Raw genomic sequence first — 18817 nt, 5'->3', positions numbered from 1 at the left:
GGCGGCAGAGCCGAGAGCTGCAGGCTCAAGGCTCGGGATTCCCTCCACCCTCCCCTCCGTGGGAGAAACTGAGTTGGGAGTCCACTTGGCTTGACAACTCAGACACGCTCTCTGACTTTTCGTTTGGACTCAGAGACACGTGTCCTGGTACTTTATTTTTTTAAATGGCATGGAATTCTATTTTGTTTTATGTGCATGAGTGTTTTGTGTGCCTGGTGGTGCCTGTGGAGGTCCCCTGGAGTGTGAGTTTGAGATGGTTGTGAGCCACCCTGTGGATGCTCTGGAAGAGAGAGGAGTCAGTGCTCTTAACCGCTGAGCTATTTCTCCAGTCCCTGGTCCTTTTATGTATCCCTGGCTGATCTGGAACTCACTCTGTAGACCAGACTGGCCTTGCACATTCACAGAGATCCGCCTGCCTCTGCCTCCCGAGTGCTGGGATTGAAGGCGTGCGCCAATACGGCAGGGTTTGTTGGTGTAGTTGTTGTTCAGGGTCTTGCTTTGTGGCACATCTGGACTGAAAGTCACTATGTAGCACAAGCTAGTTTGGAACTTACGGCATTCCTCCTGCCTCAGTTTCCTCAGGGCTGGGTTTGAAGGTATGCTGGTGGTTGCCACCACACCCCGCTGTCTTACTGCATCCTTTCAATCTCAGCAAATGACTCCGGGTAGAGAAACCAAGGAGTACAGGGGAGACCCGCGTTGCGAAAGTTGGGTTTCTGCGGCTCCTTCACGCAACACACGGTTCAGGCGCGCCCTCTGGAGGCCAGGCTTGTGAAGGGCGCTCCGGTTCAGTGGCCCCTTAGCCCTTTTCTTTTCCTGTACTAGTAGGGTCAAGGGCTACTTACTACTAACTTTTTTTTTCTTCCCCTCTTGAGACAGGGTTTCTCTGTGTAGCCCTGGCTGTCCTGGAACTCATTCTGTAGACCAGGCTGGCCTCGAACTCACAGAGATCCTCCTGCCTCTGCCTCCTGAGTGCTTGGGATTAAAGGTGTGAGCCACCATGCTCAGCTATTAACTGTTAATATGTATCATATTTCCAAGGGTGTGGGGACGAGGCTCAGTGGTAGAGCCCCTGCCTAGAATGCCCAGTGTAGGCATGTGCTTGTACACACACACACACACACACACACACACACACACACACACACCATACCCCATAACAAGGAAAACGTTAAAATACATACATAGCAGATTACATATTATAACCTTAGGGTATGTTCTCCCTCAAAGAACCAAGACCAAAAGAATGTGGATGACACGTTGGTAAATACATGCAAAACCGGAGAATTCCCAAAGTATGAACCAGGAGGAAACATTTGCAGTCTATGGAAGTGACTAACAGACTCGACACCCAAGCATCCCTCCAATAAACAGGCAGTAATAAAAAGATGCTCATCTCCTTTGCCTCCCCCTTTTTAATTTTAAAAACCGTTGAATTGAATTGCTCATTTTGAAAAAAATGGGCAAAGGATATGAGCCAATCTTTTTTAAAAAATGGGCAAAGGAAATGAGCAAGAACACAAAACATGTAAGACCATTAAACTCACAAAACGATGCCCTATTTCCTTAGCAATCAGAGAACTACAAGTCGGAACAGGGTGAAATTCTCCTTTCAGGAAATGAGTAATACTAAGTCATCCACCGGGCCCCAGGTCTCAGATGTCCCTTCCTTCAGGAGGCCCGTTCCCACACCCAGGCTGGGTCAGGTGCTCTCCCTAACCGGGTCTCAATGTCCTCTGGACTCTCCCATGCCGGCCCTGCCCACCCTAGGTTGTCCCTGTTTGGGTGGGAACACGTCTGACGGTCCCACTGGACTGTGAGCCCTTGGGGGAGCCACAGCTGTCACTAGCAGCCGCTGTTCAGCATGCAGGTGGGGAATGGCTTAGATTGAGTGAGTCAGGGTCCGTGGGCTGGGTTCAAACCAAGCCGACCCACGTGGACATCTCGCCTCCCTCCTCTCTCTCTCTTTTTTCCTTCCCCTCCCCCCCCCCCCTCTCGTTTGATTTCTCCACTGAGCCCTGTCTGGGATCTGGGAACACAGGAAGCGCTCAACAGGGCCTTGTAACAGGACCACTTGGCTCCCAAGACTCCTAGGTACCAAGCTCCACGCCTCTACCCGCCCTAAACCTCCCACGGTCCTCCAGGACCATAGAGAGCAGCGCGAAGACAGCGCCTCTCCCCTCTACTCTCCTAGGGAGCAGCGAGACGAGCGGCGGGCCAGAGAGGCCGGAAGTGAGGCCAGCCAGGGGTCGCGCTGGCCGCGTTGGCGGTGTGTCGCCTCTATTCCCTTCGTGGTATTTTCCTGTAGGCCTCGGGAAAGACCGGGTGAGTTTGACAGCGCTTGGATCCGGAGGTAGGGCAGAGAGGGGAGGCGGAGAGGTGGGGGTCGCGGGTTGATGATTGATAGAAGAAGAGGCCAATCGTTGCCGAGGCTGAGACAAGGCCGGGACTGGGCGGGGCGAGCACCTCCAGGTGTGCCTCTGGGGGCGGGGCCAACTGTCCCTGAGCGAGTGTGAGGCGGGGTAAGAGGCCAGTGGGCGGGGCTGCAAGGCCCATGGACCAATCCGAAGTGGGAAGGCTGAAAGGGGCGGGCTCACGGGGCGGGCTCACGGGGCGGGCTTCTGGAACCTAAGGCTTCTGGAACCGTGCAACCTTTTGGGGGGCCACCTCTGGGAGATGGAAGTGCTAACGTCGATGTCGCCACGCCTCTCAGGCCCCAGATGGACCCTGGGAAGGACGAGGGAAGTCTGCCGCAGCCCTCAGGGCCGCCCACCAGGAAGAAGTTTGTTATCCCACTGGAGGAAGACGAGATCCCTCCCGCAGGGGTAAGGACAAGGACTTGGGGGCTGTTGGGAGTGAAGGGGACAGTAAGGGAGCTCTGGGATCACGGTGTGAGTTTAGCGAACTTTGAGGTTTGAGTTGCTTTGGAAAAATAGCCTGCTGTTTTCTACAAGCCTCTGTTTCCCCGTCTGTAAAATGGGGTGGCAGGGTGGTAAAGAGAGGGCTAAATCACAAGCTGTAGGCTGGCCAGTGGTGGTTTTGTTTGTTTAGTTTTGGTCTTTGAGGTTGGGTCACATGTTTCCTAGGCTATCCTTGAAATTGATATGTAGTTGAGGTTGGCCTTGAACCCTGTTCCTCCCATCCATTCCTCCCAAGTGCTGGGATTACAGTAATGGGCCATCCTGGTTTTTTTGTTTGGTTTTTGGTTTTTCGAGACAGGGTTTCTCGGTGTAGCTTTGGCATCTTTCCCGGAACTTACTCTATAGCTCAGGCTGGCCTTGAACTCACTGAGATCCGCCTGCTCTGCCTCCCAAGTGCTGGGATTAAAGGCGTGCGCCACCACTGCCCGGCCCATCCTGGTTTTTAAAAAATATTCATTATTTTATTTTATATGTGTGTAGTTGTTTTGCCTGCAATATGTCTGAGTACTACATGCATGTACCTGCAGAGGCCCGAGAGGGGCATTGGATGCCCTGGAACTGGAGAGAGAAGTATTTTGAGCTGCCATATTAGAGCTGGGAATGGAACCCAGATCCTCTTGAAGGGCAGCCAGTGATCTGAGCTGCCAAGCCATTTCTCCAGCCCCTAAAACATTTCTTTATGGTGTGTGCATAAGTGAAGGTGTGTGCTGTGGGGCTCCTGTGAAGGTGAAATAGATAACTTATGGGAGTTGGTTTTTTCCTCATACTGTTTGGGTCCTGGGGGTTGAACAGAGGTCATGAAGTTTGGTGGCAAGCGCCTTTACCCATCCAGCCATCTTGCCAGCCTTTCTCCCTTCCTTCCTTCCCTTCCTTCCTTTCTTTCTTTCTTTCTTTCTTTCTTTCTTTCTTTCTTTCTTTCTTTCTTTCAGAGCATTGCTATGGTGGGCCTGGCTGACCTAGATCTTGCAACAATACTCCTGCCTCCATCTCCCACATGCTAGGGCATTACAGGTATAATCAACACAGTAATCTCTGCTGGGTGTTGTGTATGACCAGTATTCTGGATTTTCTTTCTTTTCTTTTCTTTTTTCTTTTTTTTTTTTTTTTTGGATTTTCAAGATATGAATTTGGATCTCACACTTTTCGTTATTTTGTGTTTCCATTTATTTATGTCTCTGTGTGTCAGGGTATGCTTGCCATGGCACTCACATGGAGGTCAGGCTACAGCTTTTGGGAGTCAGTTCTTTCCTCCTACCATGTAGCTCTCAGGCATCAAGCTTAGGTGGTCAGGTGCTGCTGTCCGCTGAGCCATGTCCCGGGCCCCAGAGCTGATGTTTAAGAATTGAACTTTTGTACTTTAAGAAAGGGAAATCAGGGTCCTGGAGAGGTGGCTCAGTAGTTAAATGCACTGGCTGCTCTTGCAGAGGATGCAGGTTCAGTTTCCAGCACCTACATGGCAGCTTACAACCATCTATAACTCCAGTTCTAGGGGATCCAACACCCTCTCCTGAATGCTGAAGGCACCAGGAATGTACATGGTGCATGTATATCCATGAAGGCAAAACACTCAATACAAATAAAATAAAAATAAACCTACAATTTTTTTTTTTTTTTTTTTTTTTTGGTTTTTCGAGACAGGGTTTCTCTGTGTAGCTTTGCGCCTTTCCTGGGACTCACTTGGTAGCCCAGGCTGGCCTCGAAACTCACAGAGATCCACCTGCCTCTGCCTCCCGAGTGCTGGGATTAAAGGCGTGTGCCACCACCGCCCGGCTTATAAACCTACAAATTTAAAAAAGAAGCCAGGCGATGTTGGCACATGCCTTTAATCTCAGCAGAGGAGGCATAAACAGGTGGATCTCTGTGAGTTCAAGACCAGCCTGGTCTACAGAGTGAGTCCCAGGACAGCCAGGGCTACACAGAGAAACCCTGTCTCAAAAACAAAACAAACCAATTTCAAAGGAAATATGGAAGCTGGTGAGATGACTCACCCATTACGGGCACTTGCTGCTATCTTTACAAACAACAACAACAACAAACATGGGATTTTCTGCTCTTCCAGGAGACCTAAGTTTCGTTCACGCACCATGTCAGGCAGTTTACAACTGCCTGTAAGTCCAGCTTCAGGGATCTGACATCCTCTCCTGGCTTCTCCGGGCACCCACACCTGCACATATACGGCATACATATAAAGATACATACATAAAGGGCGGCGGTGGTGACGCACGCCTTTAATCCCAGCACTCGGGAGACAGAGGCAGGTGGATCTCTGTGAGTTCGAGGCCAGCCTGGGCTACAGAGTGTGAGTTCTAGGAAAGACTCCAAAGCTACACAAGAGAAACCCTGTCTCAAAAAACAAAACAAAACAAACAAACAAAAAGATACATACACAAATAAAAATAAGTCAATCTTAAGAAAAAAGAAATAAATCTGAGTCAGACATGGTAGTAAGTTCCTGTAATTACAGCATTGGGGAGACTGAGGCAGGAGGACCAGCACAAGTTCCAGGCTAGCCTGAGCCATAAGTGTATGACCCTGATTCAAAAACAAAGCAAAACAGGCCAGGTTTGGCCGTGCACATGTTTGATCTCAGCACTTGGGAGGCAGAGACAGGCAGATCTCTGAGTTTAAGGCCAGCCTGGGCTACAAAGCCAGTCAGGGCTACACAGAGAAACCTTATTTAAAAAAAAAAAAAAAAATTCTGGCAGAACTTCATTTCTGATGTCTTTTGGTAAATTGAAGGATCTGGCCGTGAGGAGAGGTGAGGACTATTGAGTGGAGGGGAAGCCTCTGCAAAGGCCTGAGGGGGGAGCCTGAGGAGCCACTGGAAGACCAGTGTGGAGGGGAAAGCCTCTGCAAAGGTCTGGGGTTGGGGGATGGGGCAGTTCACACAGCTCTGCTTCCCGAGGCAGGGATGCACAGATCTAGGCATCACTGCTCGGTTTTATTTTTCTATTAGGCAGGGTCTCAGGTAGCCCAGGCTGGCCTTAGACTTACTATGTAAGTGAGTATGACTTCAACTTCTGATCCTCCTGCCTCTGCCTCCCAAAGGCTGGAATGACATGTGTACATTACTCTGCCTGGCTCACGCAGAGCTTTGTGCATGCTTAGACTCGTACTGTACCAACTGAGCCAGAACCCCAGCTGCTGTTCTGAGTTCTTAGCCCTGGAAAGCATCGGGAAGAAGGATGAGGGTCTGAGGAGGTCGAGGGTTCTAGTGTTCCTTCACAACCCCCATCCTTCCTTTCTCTCTACAGGCCAAGCCCTTATTCAGATCTTCACGGAACCCCACCACGGCAACCTCAGCCCAGGCGGCCCCTCAGTCATATGCTGAGTATGCCATTGCCCAGCCTCCAGGAGGGGCTGGGGCCACAGGGCCCACAGGCTCTGAACCTGTGAAGGGAGAGAACCCCAGCCAGACCCTGAAAACAGGAGCGAAATCCAGTAGCATCCTTGTGAGCCCCCGGCAGGTGAGCGGGGAGATGGAGCGCCGGGGGTTTCTGGTGGGAAACCCTGTTACAGGGATTAGTGTTGGGATCAGTGGAAGGAGGTCCGAGGTTCACACACTTTGTTCTCAGAAGTAGTTTGTTCATTCCTTCATTCATCACTTCATTCATTTGTTAATCCCTTCCTGTATTCATTCATTGATATATACATCCCATCATTCATTCCTTCATTCATGCGTTCATCCATTCTTTATATAGATACCCCACCGTGCATGTATTCAGCGATGGCTCGTGGGCTGGCAGTGCCCCGGCCCTTCCTGCCAGGGCTGTCACTCTGCTCCTGTCCCCAGGGTTGTTACTGAGTCAGAACCTGTAGGGAGAACACGCAATGAACTGCTGCCCAGGCAGAGGAGTAGCTGTTGATGTGGGTGCTGGGGATCCCCACTCAGGGCTGCGTTTTACTGATGTTTACACTTTACCAGTGAGCCCCATAATGATTTATTTATTTAGAGAAAGGTTCTCACTATGTACCCCAGGCTGTCCTGGAACCCACTCTGTAGACCAGGCTGGCCTTGAACTCACAGGGATCCACCTGCCTCTGTCTCCTGAGTGCTGGGATTAAAGGCGTGCGCCACCACCGCCCGGCTGTATAATGAAGGATTTTGATTTCTGTGGTAGCTTAAATGAATTACCTCATGCATTCATTCATTCATTCCTTTGTATGTTCATTCATTCATCTGTCCATGCATTTAATGCCTGGGGTGTCATGGCATAGGAGGGACATAGCCCGCAGCCTCCACACTCTCCTCCACACTCCCGCCCTCTGGGACCTCCCATGCACCCAGCTACAGGGAAGCTCTTGAACTTGGTCCTTTTGGGTTGTGGTAGATTACGTCATAGGCTGGCATTGGTGCCATCCCTAGGTATTGGTGAACCCTCAGGCTTGAGCTCCTCCTTTGGTGGAGGTGGGGGAGGGCAGACAGTCCCAATCCTGAATCGTGAGCTTGGGTCCTCTGTGTACCAGTATCTGTTGTGGGCCAAACAGGAGCGTTATGAGTCACCCGGGACAACACAAGGTGTTTCCCGTCCCTCAGGAACCCACAGGGCTTAGGAAGTCCATGACAGATGCTGTCTGTCTCAGGAAGTTCCACAAGTCTTAAGAACTGGGGTCAAGGTACATGTAGCAGAGCCAAAGGCTGTCTTTGTCCCACCCACACTGGCTTCAGGAGAGCCAGACCTGCAACCAGGGGGCAGAGTCCAGCTGACCACAGGAGCAGGGCCACTGCTGTATCCCCGGTGAGGATTGGAGCTTGGCTTGCCCGAACAGTGTCAGTCCTGGGCTGTTGAGGACACTGTCAGGGCAGCACAGGAGGGAAGCTGGAGAGGACATGTTCAATGGCCTGCCTTCTCTGGGGGCCCGGGGGAGCCATGAAGGGGCTTAGCTGATGCCTCTGGTTATCATTTGCAGGGTGGCCACGAGGTGGTATGATGGTGGCCTCGGTCAGGGAGGTGCTGTGGTGGCACAGAAGGGGTGTTGACAGGGTGCAAATTCCACCAGAGGAGGGGGAGGAGAGGTGCAGGACAGGCCTGGGGTTCTGGAAGCAGGGCGCTCCCTAGGAGGGGCAAGTGTGGATGTTGCTGAGGTTGCAGTGAGGCCTGGCATCCAGCAGATAGCAGGACTGATTAATGCTGGGACAGAGGGTGTGTGTGCGTGTGTGCGTGTGTGCGTGTGTGCGTGTGTGTGTGTGTGTGTGCGTGTGTGTGTGTGTGTGTGTGTGTGTGTGTGTGTGTGTGTGTCGGGGAGGCTGTGGTGGGGAAGCAGAGAGCTAACATTCAGATTCCAGGCCTTAGGGTGGGAAGAGGTGGGACAGGGGCTAGCCTTCATCTTAGTTCAAGGGCCACCCCGTAAGTGGCTTCTGCCTGTCTCCCTTGGCAGAGGGGCAACCCTGTGTTGAAGTTCGTGCGCAACGTGCCCTGGGAATTCAGCGAGGTGGTTCCTGACTATGTGCTGGGCCAGAGCACCTGTGCCCTTTTCCTCAGGTGAGCTCCGGGGTGCTTTGAAGGTTCGAGTCCTGTCCCATAGTTTTTGCATTTTGAGCCGTTCTGTGGGACAATTGTGAATCAGTGTTGTGGGCTCTGGGCATGTGCATGGCTCTGTGTTGAAGAAGGGGTTGTGGCCTATAACTGTCCAGAGCGAGAGTAGCTGGGGCTGGACCCCAGGTTGTGAGGGAGGAGGGCTGGGGCTGGACCCTGGGTCTGAAGAAGGGAGGTAGGACTTCTGTATCTGAGGTAGGAGACCTGGGGTCTATATTCCTGGGTTGGAAGGAGAAGGGCGGGGTCCTGACTTGAAGGAAGAAGCCGAGTGTCCATCCTCCCAGAATACTCCAGCCAGGCTGCCCTTCCCTGCCATGACCCCTCCTTGAAGTCGGTCTTGTGGGTTGACTTCCCTGGCCCTGGCCACACTGTCCCACTTGCTGTGCCAAGGGTCCCAGCCTCTGCATGCCAAGGAGGTGCAAAGGATTCTGGGGCCTCGGGGACAAGGAGACCCTCAACCTGTCCCCTTCCCTGTCTCCACCAGCCTCCGCTACCACAACCTCCATCCAGACTACATCCATGAACGGCTGCAGAGCCTGGGGAAGACCTTTGCCCTGCGTGTGCTGCTGGTCCAAGTGGATGTGGTAAGCAGGGCTGTCGCGGCTGGCCGTCCTCTTTCCATGCAGCTGCAGCATGGAGTTAACGCATGGGCTGCCGAATCCCTTTTAAGACAAAACACCTAAAACCTTAACAATGGATTTCATCTGAAATTGCCACAGGAAAGCCTGCATGGGCTACGGGGTGGGGAGGAAAGTTGTTAGAGCCAGAGGTGGTGGCACATCCCTGATCTCAGCCCTGGGAGGCTCAGGCACAATTATGAGTTCCTGAGCCAGCCTGGGCTACAGAGAGGGGCTCTAACTCAAATAGAATTAAAGGTAGGATTCCTAGCTCAACAGGAGATCCCTGCCTAGAGCCCCCCAGTGAGGGGATGGAGTGTGGTTCAGTGGTAGAGCCCCTGCCTAGAATCCCCCAGTGAGGGGCTGGGGGTGTGGCTCAGTGGTAGAGCCCCTGCCTAGAATCCCCCAGTGAGGGGCTGGGGTGTGGCTCAGTGGTAGAGCCCCTGCCTAGAATCCCCCAGTGAGGGGCTGGGGTGTGGCTCAGTGGTAGAGCCCCTGCCTAGAATCCCCCAGTGAGGGGCTGGGGTGTGGCTCAGTGGTAGAGCCCCTGCCTAGAATCCCCCAGTGAGGGGCTGGGGTGTGGCTCAGTGGTAGAGCCCCTGCTTAGCGTGCACTAGGTTTGTTCCACAGCATCATAAGAGTAAAAGCTTGGGCCATGCCTCTTCACCACTCCATGACTTCCCTAAGTATCTCTTAGATCTTGTTCTTCGTCTGTCACGTCAGATCCACAGCTTCTCCCTGCTTGCAGACCTGGCCACCATCCTTTATTTATTTATTTATTTATTTATTTATTTATTTATTTATTTTTTAAAGATTATTTATTTTTCTTTTATGTGCATTGGTGTTTTGTCTGTATGTGTGTCTGTGTGAGGGTGTCAGGTCCCCTGCAACTGGAGTTACATGTCTGTGAGCTGCCATGCGGGTGCTGGGAATTGAACCTGGGTCCTCCGGGAGAGCAGCCGGTGTTCTCAACCGCTGAACCATCCCTCCAGCCCTATTTTGGTTTTGTTTTGTTTTTTGTTTTTTCGAGACAGGGTTTCTTTGCATAGGTTTGGTGCCTTTCCTGGAACTCACTCTGTAGCCCAGGCTGGCCTCGAACTCACAGAGATCCGCCTGCCTCTGCCTCCTGAGTGCTGGAATTAAAGGTGTGCGCCACCACCGCCCAGCTCATGTTTTTTTTCTTTAAGACAAAGTCTCACAACACAGGCTGGCCTAGAACTCACGGCAACCTCCTGTCCCAGCCTCCTAAGTGCTAGCATTAAAAGCCTGAGCCCAGTGTGCTCACCTCTCTGGCCTTCAGTCCTAACCCTCCTTTCATAATAGCAACTGGATGGGTCCCCATGCCTGGATCTCCTGTGGGCCTCCTCTTGCTCAAAACTCTTCTTAGCTCCCTAGGCCCCCACCACCACCATGTTCTCCTCCCTTTCACGGTGAGTGAGGGCCTGTGAGACGTGACCTCCACTTGGCTCCCCACACTCACATCTAAGCTGCTTCTTTTTTTTTTTTTTTTTTTTTGGTTTTTCGAGACAGAGTTTCTCTGTGTAGTTTTGGTGCCTGTCCTGGATCTCACTCTGTAGACCAGGCTGGCCTCGAACTCACAGAGATCCGCCTGCCTCTGCCTCCTGAGTGCTGGGATTAAAGGCGTGCACCTCCACCGCCCGACACATCTAAGCGTCTTTATTGGATATTGTTTTAAAGTACTTGAGAAATATTTTTTACATTTATTTATTTGTTTGTGTGTGCGTACGTGTGGACACACAACTTTTGGGGGGTGGTTCTCTCCTCTCTTGTGGATCTCGGGGATGGGACTCAGGTGGTCGGGTCTGAAGACTGGTACCTTCAGCCCCCGAGGGTGGAGATGCCCATGAAGTCCTGCACATCCACTGTGATTGATTGATTGATTGATTGGTGGATTGAGGCAGGGTTCCTCACTGGGACCTGGGGCACCACAGCATTGAGATTAGCGTACCACCATCCCCAGGTTTTTGGTCCATGCCAGGCCGTTGTGGCTTTCCTGGCTGTGCCGTCTTCCCCGCTCAGCTGTTGGGTTCTCACACTGTGAACCCCTGCGGTCTCCCAGGTCTCTACTTCTGCCTTTCCTCTCTTCCAGAAAGATCCTCAGCAGGCCCTGAAGGAGCTGGCTAAGATGTGCATCTTAGCGGACTGTACCCTGGTCCTGGCCTGGAGGTAAGACACAGACCCCTCCTACCCCACCCACAGCACCCGCCTGTCCAGCCTGTGAGGTGGATCCTAAGCCAGGCATGGTGGCACAATCACAGTTGTGGGGAGGCCAAGGCAGGCGGGTCAAGAGTTCAAGGCCAGCCTGGGCTAATGAGACTTGGGGTCTCGCAGCTCCATGGGTGCCTGGTGTAGGCACTGCCTCAACATTCTCAGTGTGTAAGATGGGGTCTTCTCTAGTTTTTTGTTTTGTTTTTTGAGAGAGGGTTTCTCTGTGTAACAGTCCTGGCTGTCCTGGAACTCGCTCTGTAGACCAGGCTGGCCTCGAACTCACAGAGATCCACCTGCCTCTGCTTCTCAAGTACTGGGATTAAAGGTGTACCACCACTGCCCGGCAAGTTTTTTTTTTTTTTTTTGTAGTTATAAGCACCAAGGCAGGTGACAGAGGCCAGACGTGTCCAGCTTAGACCAGATGACTGAAGGAATTTTGTATCTAGTGTTTGTTCTGTTTCCCAAAGTCTTCATAGCCAAGGCTATCCTAGAACACAGTGGTCTGCCTGCCTCAGCCTCCTGCGTGCTGGGATTGAGTGTGTGCTACCATACCTGGTGTAGATCTCTAGCGGTCATTTAATTGGCTCACCAACAAAACCACACATAGATAGTCCATTTGGGGAAGAAAAAAAACAAGACACCCCTTCCCCACACCGTAAGTAAAATTAAACCCTGGTGAATGAATAGCTTTCAACTTAGAAAGAGACACTTCAGTGTTTGTGTTTGTGCTTCCCAGCATGCAAGAATCCCCGGGCTCTGTCGCTACACTGTGTAAACCTGGCATAGAGGCTCACATCTGTAATTCCAGCACTCCAGGGGGTGGAGACAGGAAGATCAGAAGGGCAGTGCAATCTTTAGTTAAGTAAGCTGTTCAAAGCCAGCCTGGGATACATGAGACCCTGTCTCAGAAAGAAAGTCTTAGGCTGGGTGTGGTAGTGGACATCTGTAATCCTAGCACTCAGTAGACTGAGGCAGGAGGATCATCCGTTCAAGGCCAGGTAGGGATACATAGTGAGACCCTGTGGTGGTAGAGAGAATGCAAGAAAAAGGGAGATCGGAATGTGGCTCAGTGGTAGAGCCCCTGCCTAGAATCCCCCAGTGAGGGGCTGGGGGTGTGGCTCAGTGGTGGAGCCCCTGCCTAGAATCCCCCAGTGAGGGGCTGGGGGTGTGGCTCAGTGGTAGAGCCCCTGCCTAGAATCCCCCAGTGAGGGGCTGAGGTGTGGCTCAGTGGTAGAGCCCCTGCCTAGAATCCCCCAGTGAGGGGTTGGGGTGCGGCTCAGTGGTAGAGCCCCTGCCTAGAATCTCCCAGTGAGGGGCTGGGGTGTGGCTCAGTGGTAGAGTGTGTAGCTCTACTGTATCCTGAGCTCCATCCCCAGCATGACTAAGAAGTGTGTGAGAACCTACCCTGTAGGGGTCACTGCTGAGGACAGGAGTTGGGGCTGGGACTGGCCTAGTTTTTGGAATTGTTAGTAGTCCTATGATGGAGACTCCCGAACGACAGCCCCCAGCCCAGCTGACCTGTGTCCTGTACCCAGTGCGGAGGAGGCAGGGCGGTACCTGGAGACCTACAAGGCTTATGAGCAGAAACCCGCTGACCTCCTCATGGAGAAGCTGGAGCAGAACTTCCTGTCCCGGGTGAGACCGCCTCCCTTGTTCTTCTGCGCCTCCTGACCCTTTCAAAGCAAGTCCATCCACATGGACAGCCTCCTTCCCTGTCCAGCCCTTCCTCACTCTTTCCTGCCAGCTCGATGGGTCTTCCAAGTACAAACCAGACCTTGTCCCCCTTAGCTCTGACTCCTAGGCTGCCCTCAGCATCTCCCATCCCATTCCCTCTGCTAGAATCTGTTTCCCATGCCAGCTCTGATGCTGCCTCCTCCAGGAAGCCCTCCTTCATCCTCTCTGCCTGGTAGCCAAGAGTGCCAGGCTGGAACCATCCTGACCCTGCTGTGACTGCAACAGCACCCAGTGGCCACTTGGGTGTTATTTTGTAAACAAATCGATAACTTTCAGCACTTATGAGGGATTCTGCATTTATGCCTTTCTGGGTGTGCTCCTGGGAAGTGGTCCAGCCACAGGGCCCACTAGCAGCAAGGGGCTGCATCCACAGCTGCACCCACTCTTCCTACACTGGCTCCACAGTCGAGTATAACCCTGGGGGAGGTGCTCCCCTTATCCCGAGGGAAGCAGAGGGAGAAGAGACTTACCTGACGAGAAGCTGGTGTCACCTGCCCCCTGCCTGCCCAGCCATGTTAAACGCCAGCAGTCCAGACCACGCCTTTAATCCCAGCACGAGAGGCAGAAGCAGGTGGATCTCCGGAGTTCAGGCCAGCTTGGTCAACCTAATTGTAGGCCAGTCAGGGAGGGATACATCTGGAGACCTTGTCTCAAAAAGTGAGTCACCCAGGGTGGGTGCTTGGAACTGAACTCGGGTCCTCTGGAAGGGTAGGGTGTGCTCTTAGTCGCCGAGCCATCTCTCCAGCCTCCTTTGGCTTCTCGAGTCAGTATCTCCCTAGGCCCATCAGGCCTGAAAATGGCCGTGGACCAGGCTGGCCTCAATCTTTCGGGAATCCTCCTGCACCTGCCTCCTAAGCACTACTCATAGGCTGTCCTGACACCCAGGTCCCAAGGAAAGACCGTCTCTTTCCCTTCCAGGCCACCGAGTGTCTGACCACCGTGAAGTCAGTCAACAAGACCGACAGCCAGACCCTCCTGGCTACATTTGGAGTAAGAGGCCCCCGGGCGTCCCCTCCTTACCTCCCCACGGTCCCACACCTCCCCGGGGACATCCTGGGGCCCCTGCAGCAGGGACAGGCTAGGGTGAGGAGCACACTGCCCCTGACCCCTCGATTCCACATTTCAGTCCCTCGAACAGCTCTTCACTGCGTCACGGGAGGATCTAGCCTTGTGCCCAGGTCTGGGCCCCCAGAAGGTGAGAACTCTGGGGGAGGATACAGGGGTTGGAGGGGGGATGAGCCCCAAATCAATGAACCTTGAAATTCTGTTAAATCAGTGGTTCTCAACCTGCGGGTCGTGACCCCTTTGGGGGTCAAATGACAGGGGTCACCTGACCATCAGAAAACACATGTTTACATTGTGATTCATAACAGTAGCACAGTTAGTTATTAAGTAGCAACGAAAACAGTCTTATGGCTGGGGGTCAGCACAACATGAGGAACCGTATTGAAGGTCTCAGTGTTAGGAAGGTGAGAACCACTGTATTAAGTGACTTGTTTTTAGACAGGGTCTTAATATAGAGCTCTAGCTGGCCTGGGTCTCACTGTAGACCAGGCTGGGCCTGAACTCAGCTCCCCCGGCTTCTCCTGCTGACATCACAGACATGAGCCACCATGCTTGGTTTAAAAGGCTCTGTTAAAGTTTTTCTGGGGGGCTGAGAATGTAGCTGAGCATGCACAAAGCCCTGACTGATCCCCAGCACTGCCTAAACTAAGCATGGTGGCCACTTGGATAAGACAGAAGGATCTGAAGTTCAAAGTCATCCTTGGCTAGACAGCTAGCTGGGCCAGCCCAGGGTTCTCGACACCGCGTTTCAAATACAAATAAGGCTTTGTTTGTTTGTTTCTTTTACTTGATTTTTTGAGACTTTCTTATGTAGCTTAATATGTAGCTGAGGTTGGCCTTGTACTTCTGATCTTCCGGACTCAGCCTCCCAAGTGTTGAGATTACAGGGTGTGTACCGCCCTCCTGCCTTATTCTATTCATTTATTCGGGACAGGGTTGCTCTGCGTAGCCCAGGCTGTCCTGGAACTCAGAGATCCACCTGTGTCTGCCTCCAGAGTGCTGGGAGTCCAGATGCGGCCACCACAATGGACTAGTTTTACGGTTCTAAATGGTCCATTTGCATCTGCCCCTCTCACACATGGGGAAACTGAGGCCCAAAGGGTGGGAGAAGCCAGCCTCCTGGCTAGTCTCAAGTAGAACCCAGACCTGCAAAGCTCCAACCTAGGAGAAAAAGAGCCACAATGCACTCTAAGAAAAGTAAGCAAACAGCCTCTTTAATGACAAGCCCTTTTCTCTCCCTGCCCTTAGGCCCGCAGGCTCTTTGACGTCCTACACGAACCCTTCCTCAAAGTGCCCCGATGACCCACTGCCACCGAGGCTCCAGAGTCACAATAAAGCGTTTTCCAGGCCCAGGCTCCTGCTGGATGTACTGGCGTGTTTGTGTGAGGGGAAGGGCTCCTCTCTTCCCTGCAGCCCATTCCTGACAGCCCTCCTCAGTCCTGCTAGTTCCTCAGCCCCCCAGGGTGTTATTGGGGCTCTTCGGCTTTATTTCCTGTCCTGTGGGAGACATCTCAGTGGGGAGTGGTGCCTTACACCCCACTTTCCTGATCCTTTTTCTTCTTTTTCTTCTTCTTTGTGGATCCCTGAGCTGCTCCGGCCTCAGGTTCCTCGGATTCTCTTGGGTCAGTCATCTCTGACGGGGGCTCTATCGCCTCCTCTCCTTTCTCTTTCTCCTTGCTGGGTGCTGGAGCCACCTGCGGCTCAAAGTCAGCCGGAAGGGCAGCCTCTGTCACCTCTGCCCCCAAGGCCAGTGCCTCACCCCGCCACTTTTCCTTCTTCTTTTTTTTCTTCTTGGGGGACACAGGCGCTGCCTCAGCCTGAAGCCCCTGTTCTGAAAGTTCAGGCTCTATGATCACTCCAGGGAGCCCCATCTCTGGCTCCATCACCAAATTCTGCCTCTTTTCTTTTCTCCTCTTCTTTGTGGGAGACAGTGGGATGGCTTCCCCCTGGGGTTCCACAGCGCCCTGTGGCTGAGAGGCAGCCATGGTGCCCTCCGCTGCCTCCATCCCCTCGGCCTCCTTCTGCCTCTTCCTCTTCTTGGTGGGGGACAGGACGGTCCCATCAGCAGGCTGTGTTTCCGCCACAGGTTCCGGCTGGAATGTCTCTGCCCCCTTGGACTTGCTCTTCCTCTTCTTGCTGCTGGTGGCAGATGGGATTGGCAGTCCCAGAGGCTCTGCCATCTCTGCCACGGGCTCCATCACCTCGGCCTCCATCATCTCTACGTCACCCACCTGATGCTTCATTTTCTTCTTCTTCCCCGTACCCATTTCTAAGCCACCCCAGGCTGTGTCCACCTGCGTGGCCCCATGCCCGTTCACTGCCTCCTGAATGGCCGAGGCCTCTGCGACCTTTCTCTTCTTTTTCCTCTTCCCTGAAGTGGGTGACCTCAGAGCCAGGACCGACCCAGGCCCCGTGACCGGAGGGCTGCCTCCAAAGGCAGAGAACCGAGGCCGGAGGCCGGCAGGGATCTGAGGTGGCAGGCTCGTGGGAATGGGCTGCAGAGGGACCCGAGAGATGAGATATTTCTGAGGACCCTCCATGATCCTTAAGCTTCCATGGGGGGCTGGGGCGCAGGTGAGTCTACAACCTGCCTCCGTTGAGGATGCCAGCAAGGTGGCTTCTCCCGCCTGGGGGCTGCTGGTCAGGACCCGGTATCGGTACCTGTGGCCATCCAGTTTGCCCTTAACAGTCTTCGAGCCAGAGAGAGGCACAAGCCGTCCATTGAGGCTGAGGAGAGAAAGGATAGGGCTAGATCCTTTGCAAAGCGGGAGCCTGGGGCCCCACGCAGCTCTTCTGGGCTAGGGTACAGCTCAGCCTTGGAGCCCTGATTGTGTGGGGTGTGTGTGATGTCTAGTACTCCTAACCAGCCTGCACCACCTCCCAGGGACTTCGAATAGACATGTGCCACCACTCCCGGCTTTCTTTTTTATTTTTTGGTTTTTCAAGACAGGGTTTCTCTGTGTAGTCTGAGCTGTCCTGGAACTCACTCTGTAGACCAGGCTCAAGACCGTCCTCAAACTCAAGAGATCCACCAGCCTCTGCCTCCTGAGTGCTGGTTAAAGGCGTGCACCACCACTGCTGGACTCCTGGCTGTTTCTTGAGACAGAATCTGTGTACTCACGATGGCCTTGAAGCCTACCATTTTCCTGCCTCAGCCTACTGCCCCCCATTACTGGCTAAGTAATATTTAAGGTGAGCAGGCATACGGGATGAGGCTCAGACGTGGAGTGTGTGTGTGTGTGTCTAGCATGGACAGGCCCTGGATTTGATCACCACACTGCATAAAACGGTGGCTGTACTTGGGAGGTGGAGGCAGGAGGATCCGAAGTTTAATTACTGCATGGGACATAAGATTCTCCAAAACAAGCTGGGCTGTGGTGGTGCACGCCTTTAATCTCAGCACTGAGAGGCAGAGGCAGGCGATCTCAGTGAGTTCAAGGTCAGCCTGGTCTGCAGAGCGAGTTCCAGAACAGGCTCTGAAGCTACACAGAGAAACCCTATTTCGAAAAACAAAACAAAACAAAAACCCGATTCTCCAAAACAAAAGAGTATATAACACCCACTTGTAGACCCAGTACTCAAGAACCAAGGCCTCAGACCGGCAGGGATCTGAAGTGGCCGGCCTGTGGGAGTGGGCTACAGACTGAGGCTAACACAAAGTATCACTTCCGCGTTGCTCAGATTTGCTGTCTTAAGTTGTACGTTCACGGTCTGGGGTGGGTTCAGCCTCTAGGGGGTGTGTGTGTGTGGTGGGGGGTACTCCCACGAGGTGTCCTGGGAACGACCACTCACCACTGTGGGGCGAAGTCTGCAGGGGCTCGGATAAGCCACAGTTCTGTATCTGGAAGTGTCAAAGCCTCCAAGGAGAAACGAGGGGAATCCGCGTTTGGAGAAACCGCCGTAAAGTTGGGGGGGCAGGAGAACGGAGCGGCACCTGCGAGGAGAAACGGGGTCCTTTTGACACTGCGACCTCTCCAGGTGCCTCCCGGGGCGTCCCCTCCCTCCGGGAGCCCCCCCCCCAGTCCCTTTTGTACCCGGATCCTCCCGGGCACCCTTCCCCTGCACCGGCTCCCGCTCCACTCACCGGAGGCCGGGGTACCCGCCATCCCCACTCGGGAGGAGCCCACGCAGGACCTGCGCCGATCGCTGCCCACCACGTGGACCCGGGAGGTGGAGTCACACCGGAAGCGTCCAAGTCGCGTGGGAGAGTGGGGGCGTGGCTCGGCCCCTGTCACTCTATTTACGGAACCGAGCCCATCTCCACTTTTGAACGGCACACAGCGGAGGAATGGCTGAATTCCCAACAATCCACTACCGGGGGAAATCAAGTCACTCCTTGTGGGGAAAGCAAGCCGGGTCGGATCTCGGAGGACCCGCCTCCTCCCCCAATTTTGCTCACGTGGTTTCTTCCAACACAGTCTTAAAGGGGCAGTGACCCAGCCAGGCCACGGCTCTTAAAGAGACAGCAGGCCGACTGTGCAGACACTCCTGTAAGAGCCAGGTGAGAATTCTGGTCGGCAGGGCTGTGCTTTCAAAGCGAGAGTGTGTTTTGGGACGTCCCTGACACGGCGAGAGCGGAAGGCCTGAGTGGACGAGGTCGGAAAATAGAGGAGTGCGGGCCATCGGAGCATTTAAAGTACCAACGGGAGGCGGAGTTTCTGGAGTTTCTGGGGTAAGCGGGAAACCGAGGGGGAGGAGTCCTCGGGGTCAGGGG

At 53.5% G+C, this 18817-nt stretch overlaps 2 protein-coding genes across 3 annotated transcripts; one reads left to right on the top strand and one right to left on the bottom strand.

Annotated features, from left to right (window-relative positions):
- Positions 1–2205: 2205 nt before the first annotated feature.
- On the top strand, positions 2206–15468 carry Ercc1 (ERCC excision repair 1, endonuclease non-catalytic subunit). Of its 2 annotated transcripts, none has more exons than XM_059253541.1 (10): positions 2206–2325; positions 2714–2825; positions 6176–6388; positions 8301–8404; positions 8943–9042; positions 11186–11262; positions 12840–12939; positions 13957–14028; positions 14165–14233; positions 15352–15468. In XM_059253541.1, the coding sequence occupies exons 2-10, from the start codon at positions 2721–2723 to the stop codon at positions 15403–15405; spliced, it is 894 nt and encodes a 297-aa protein (XP_059109524.1). In that variant the 5' UTR covers positions 2206–2325; positions 2714–2720; the 3' UTR covers positions 15406–15468. The 2 variants fall into 2 exon arrangements, with proteins under 2 accessions (XP_059109524.1, XP_059109525.1); XM_059253542.1 differs by having other exon boundaries at positions 2235–2353.
- An 87-nt stretch (positions 15469–15555) lies between these two features.
- Polr1g (RNA polymerase I subunit G) lies at positions 15556–18280 on the bottom strand. Its single transcript, XM_059253540.1, has 3 exons — positions 18188–18280; positions 17896–18037; positions 15556–16830 (listed from the first exon to the last, which is right to left on the bottom strand). Exons 1-3 carry the CDS (start codon positions 18207–18209, stop codon positions 15633–15635), a joined length of 1362 nt encoding a protein of 453 aa, XP_059109523.1. The 5' UTR covers positions 18210–18280; the 3' UTR covers positions 15556–15632.
- Positions 18281–18817: the final 537 nt, after the last annotated feature.

The sequence above is a fragment of the Peromyscus eremicus genome, chromosome 1 (genome assembly GCF_949786415.1).
Source record: "Peromyscus eremicus chromosome 1, PerEre_H2_v1, whole genome shotgun sequence".
In the NCBI taxonomy this organism is placed as follows: domain Eukaryota; kingdom Metazoa; phylum Chordata; class Mammalia; order Rodentia; family Cricetidae; genus Peromyscus; species Peromyscus eremicus.
The sequence above is the reverse complement of the archived record's forward strand: the minus strand, read 5'-3'. Positions and strand labels throughout refer to the sequence as shown.

Coding starts and splice junctions, on each gene's coding strand:
- Ercc1 (XM_059253541.1), top strand. CDS start 2,721: ATGGACCCTGGGAAGGACGAGGGAAGTCTGCCGCAGCCCTCAGGGCCG. Junction 6,389..8,300: donor TCCTTGTGAGCCCCCGGCAG/GTGAGCGGGGAG, acceptor CTCCCTTGGCAG/AGGGGCAACCCTGTGTTGAA. Junction 8,405..8,942: donor ACCTGTGCCCTTTTCCTCAG/GTGAGCTCCGGG, acceptor TGTCTCCACCAG/CCTCCGCTACCACAACCTCC.
- Polr1g (XM_059253540.1), bottom strand. CDS start 18,209: ATGGCGGGTACCCCGGCCTCCG. Junction 18,038..18,187: donor GGCGGGTACCCCGGCCTCCG/GTGAGTGGAGCG, acceptor TTCTCCTCGCAG/GTGCCGCTCCGTTCTCCTGC. Junction 16,831..17,895: donor GCAGACTTCGCCCCACAGTG/GTGAGTGGTCGT, acceptor TTCTCTCCTCAG/CCTCAATGGACGGCTTGTGC.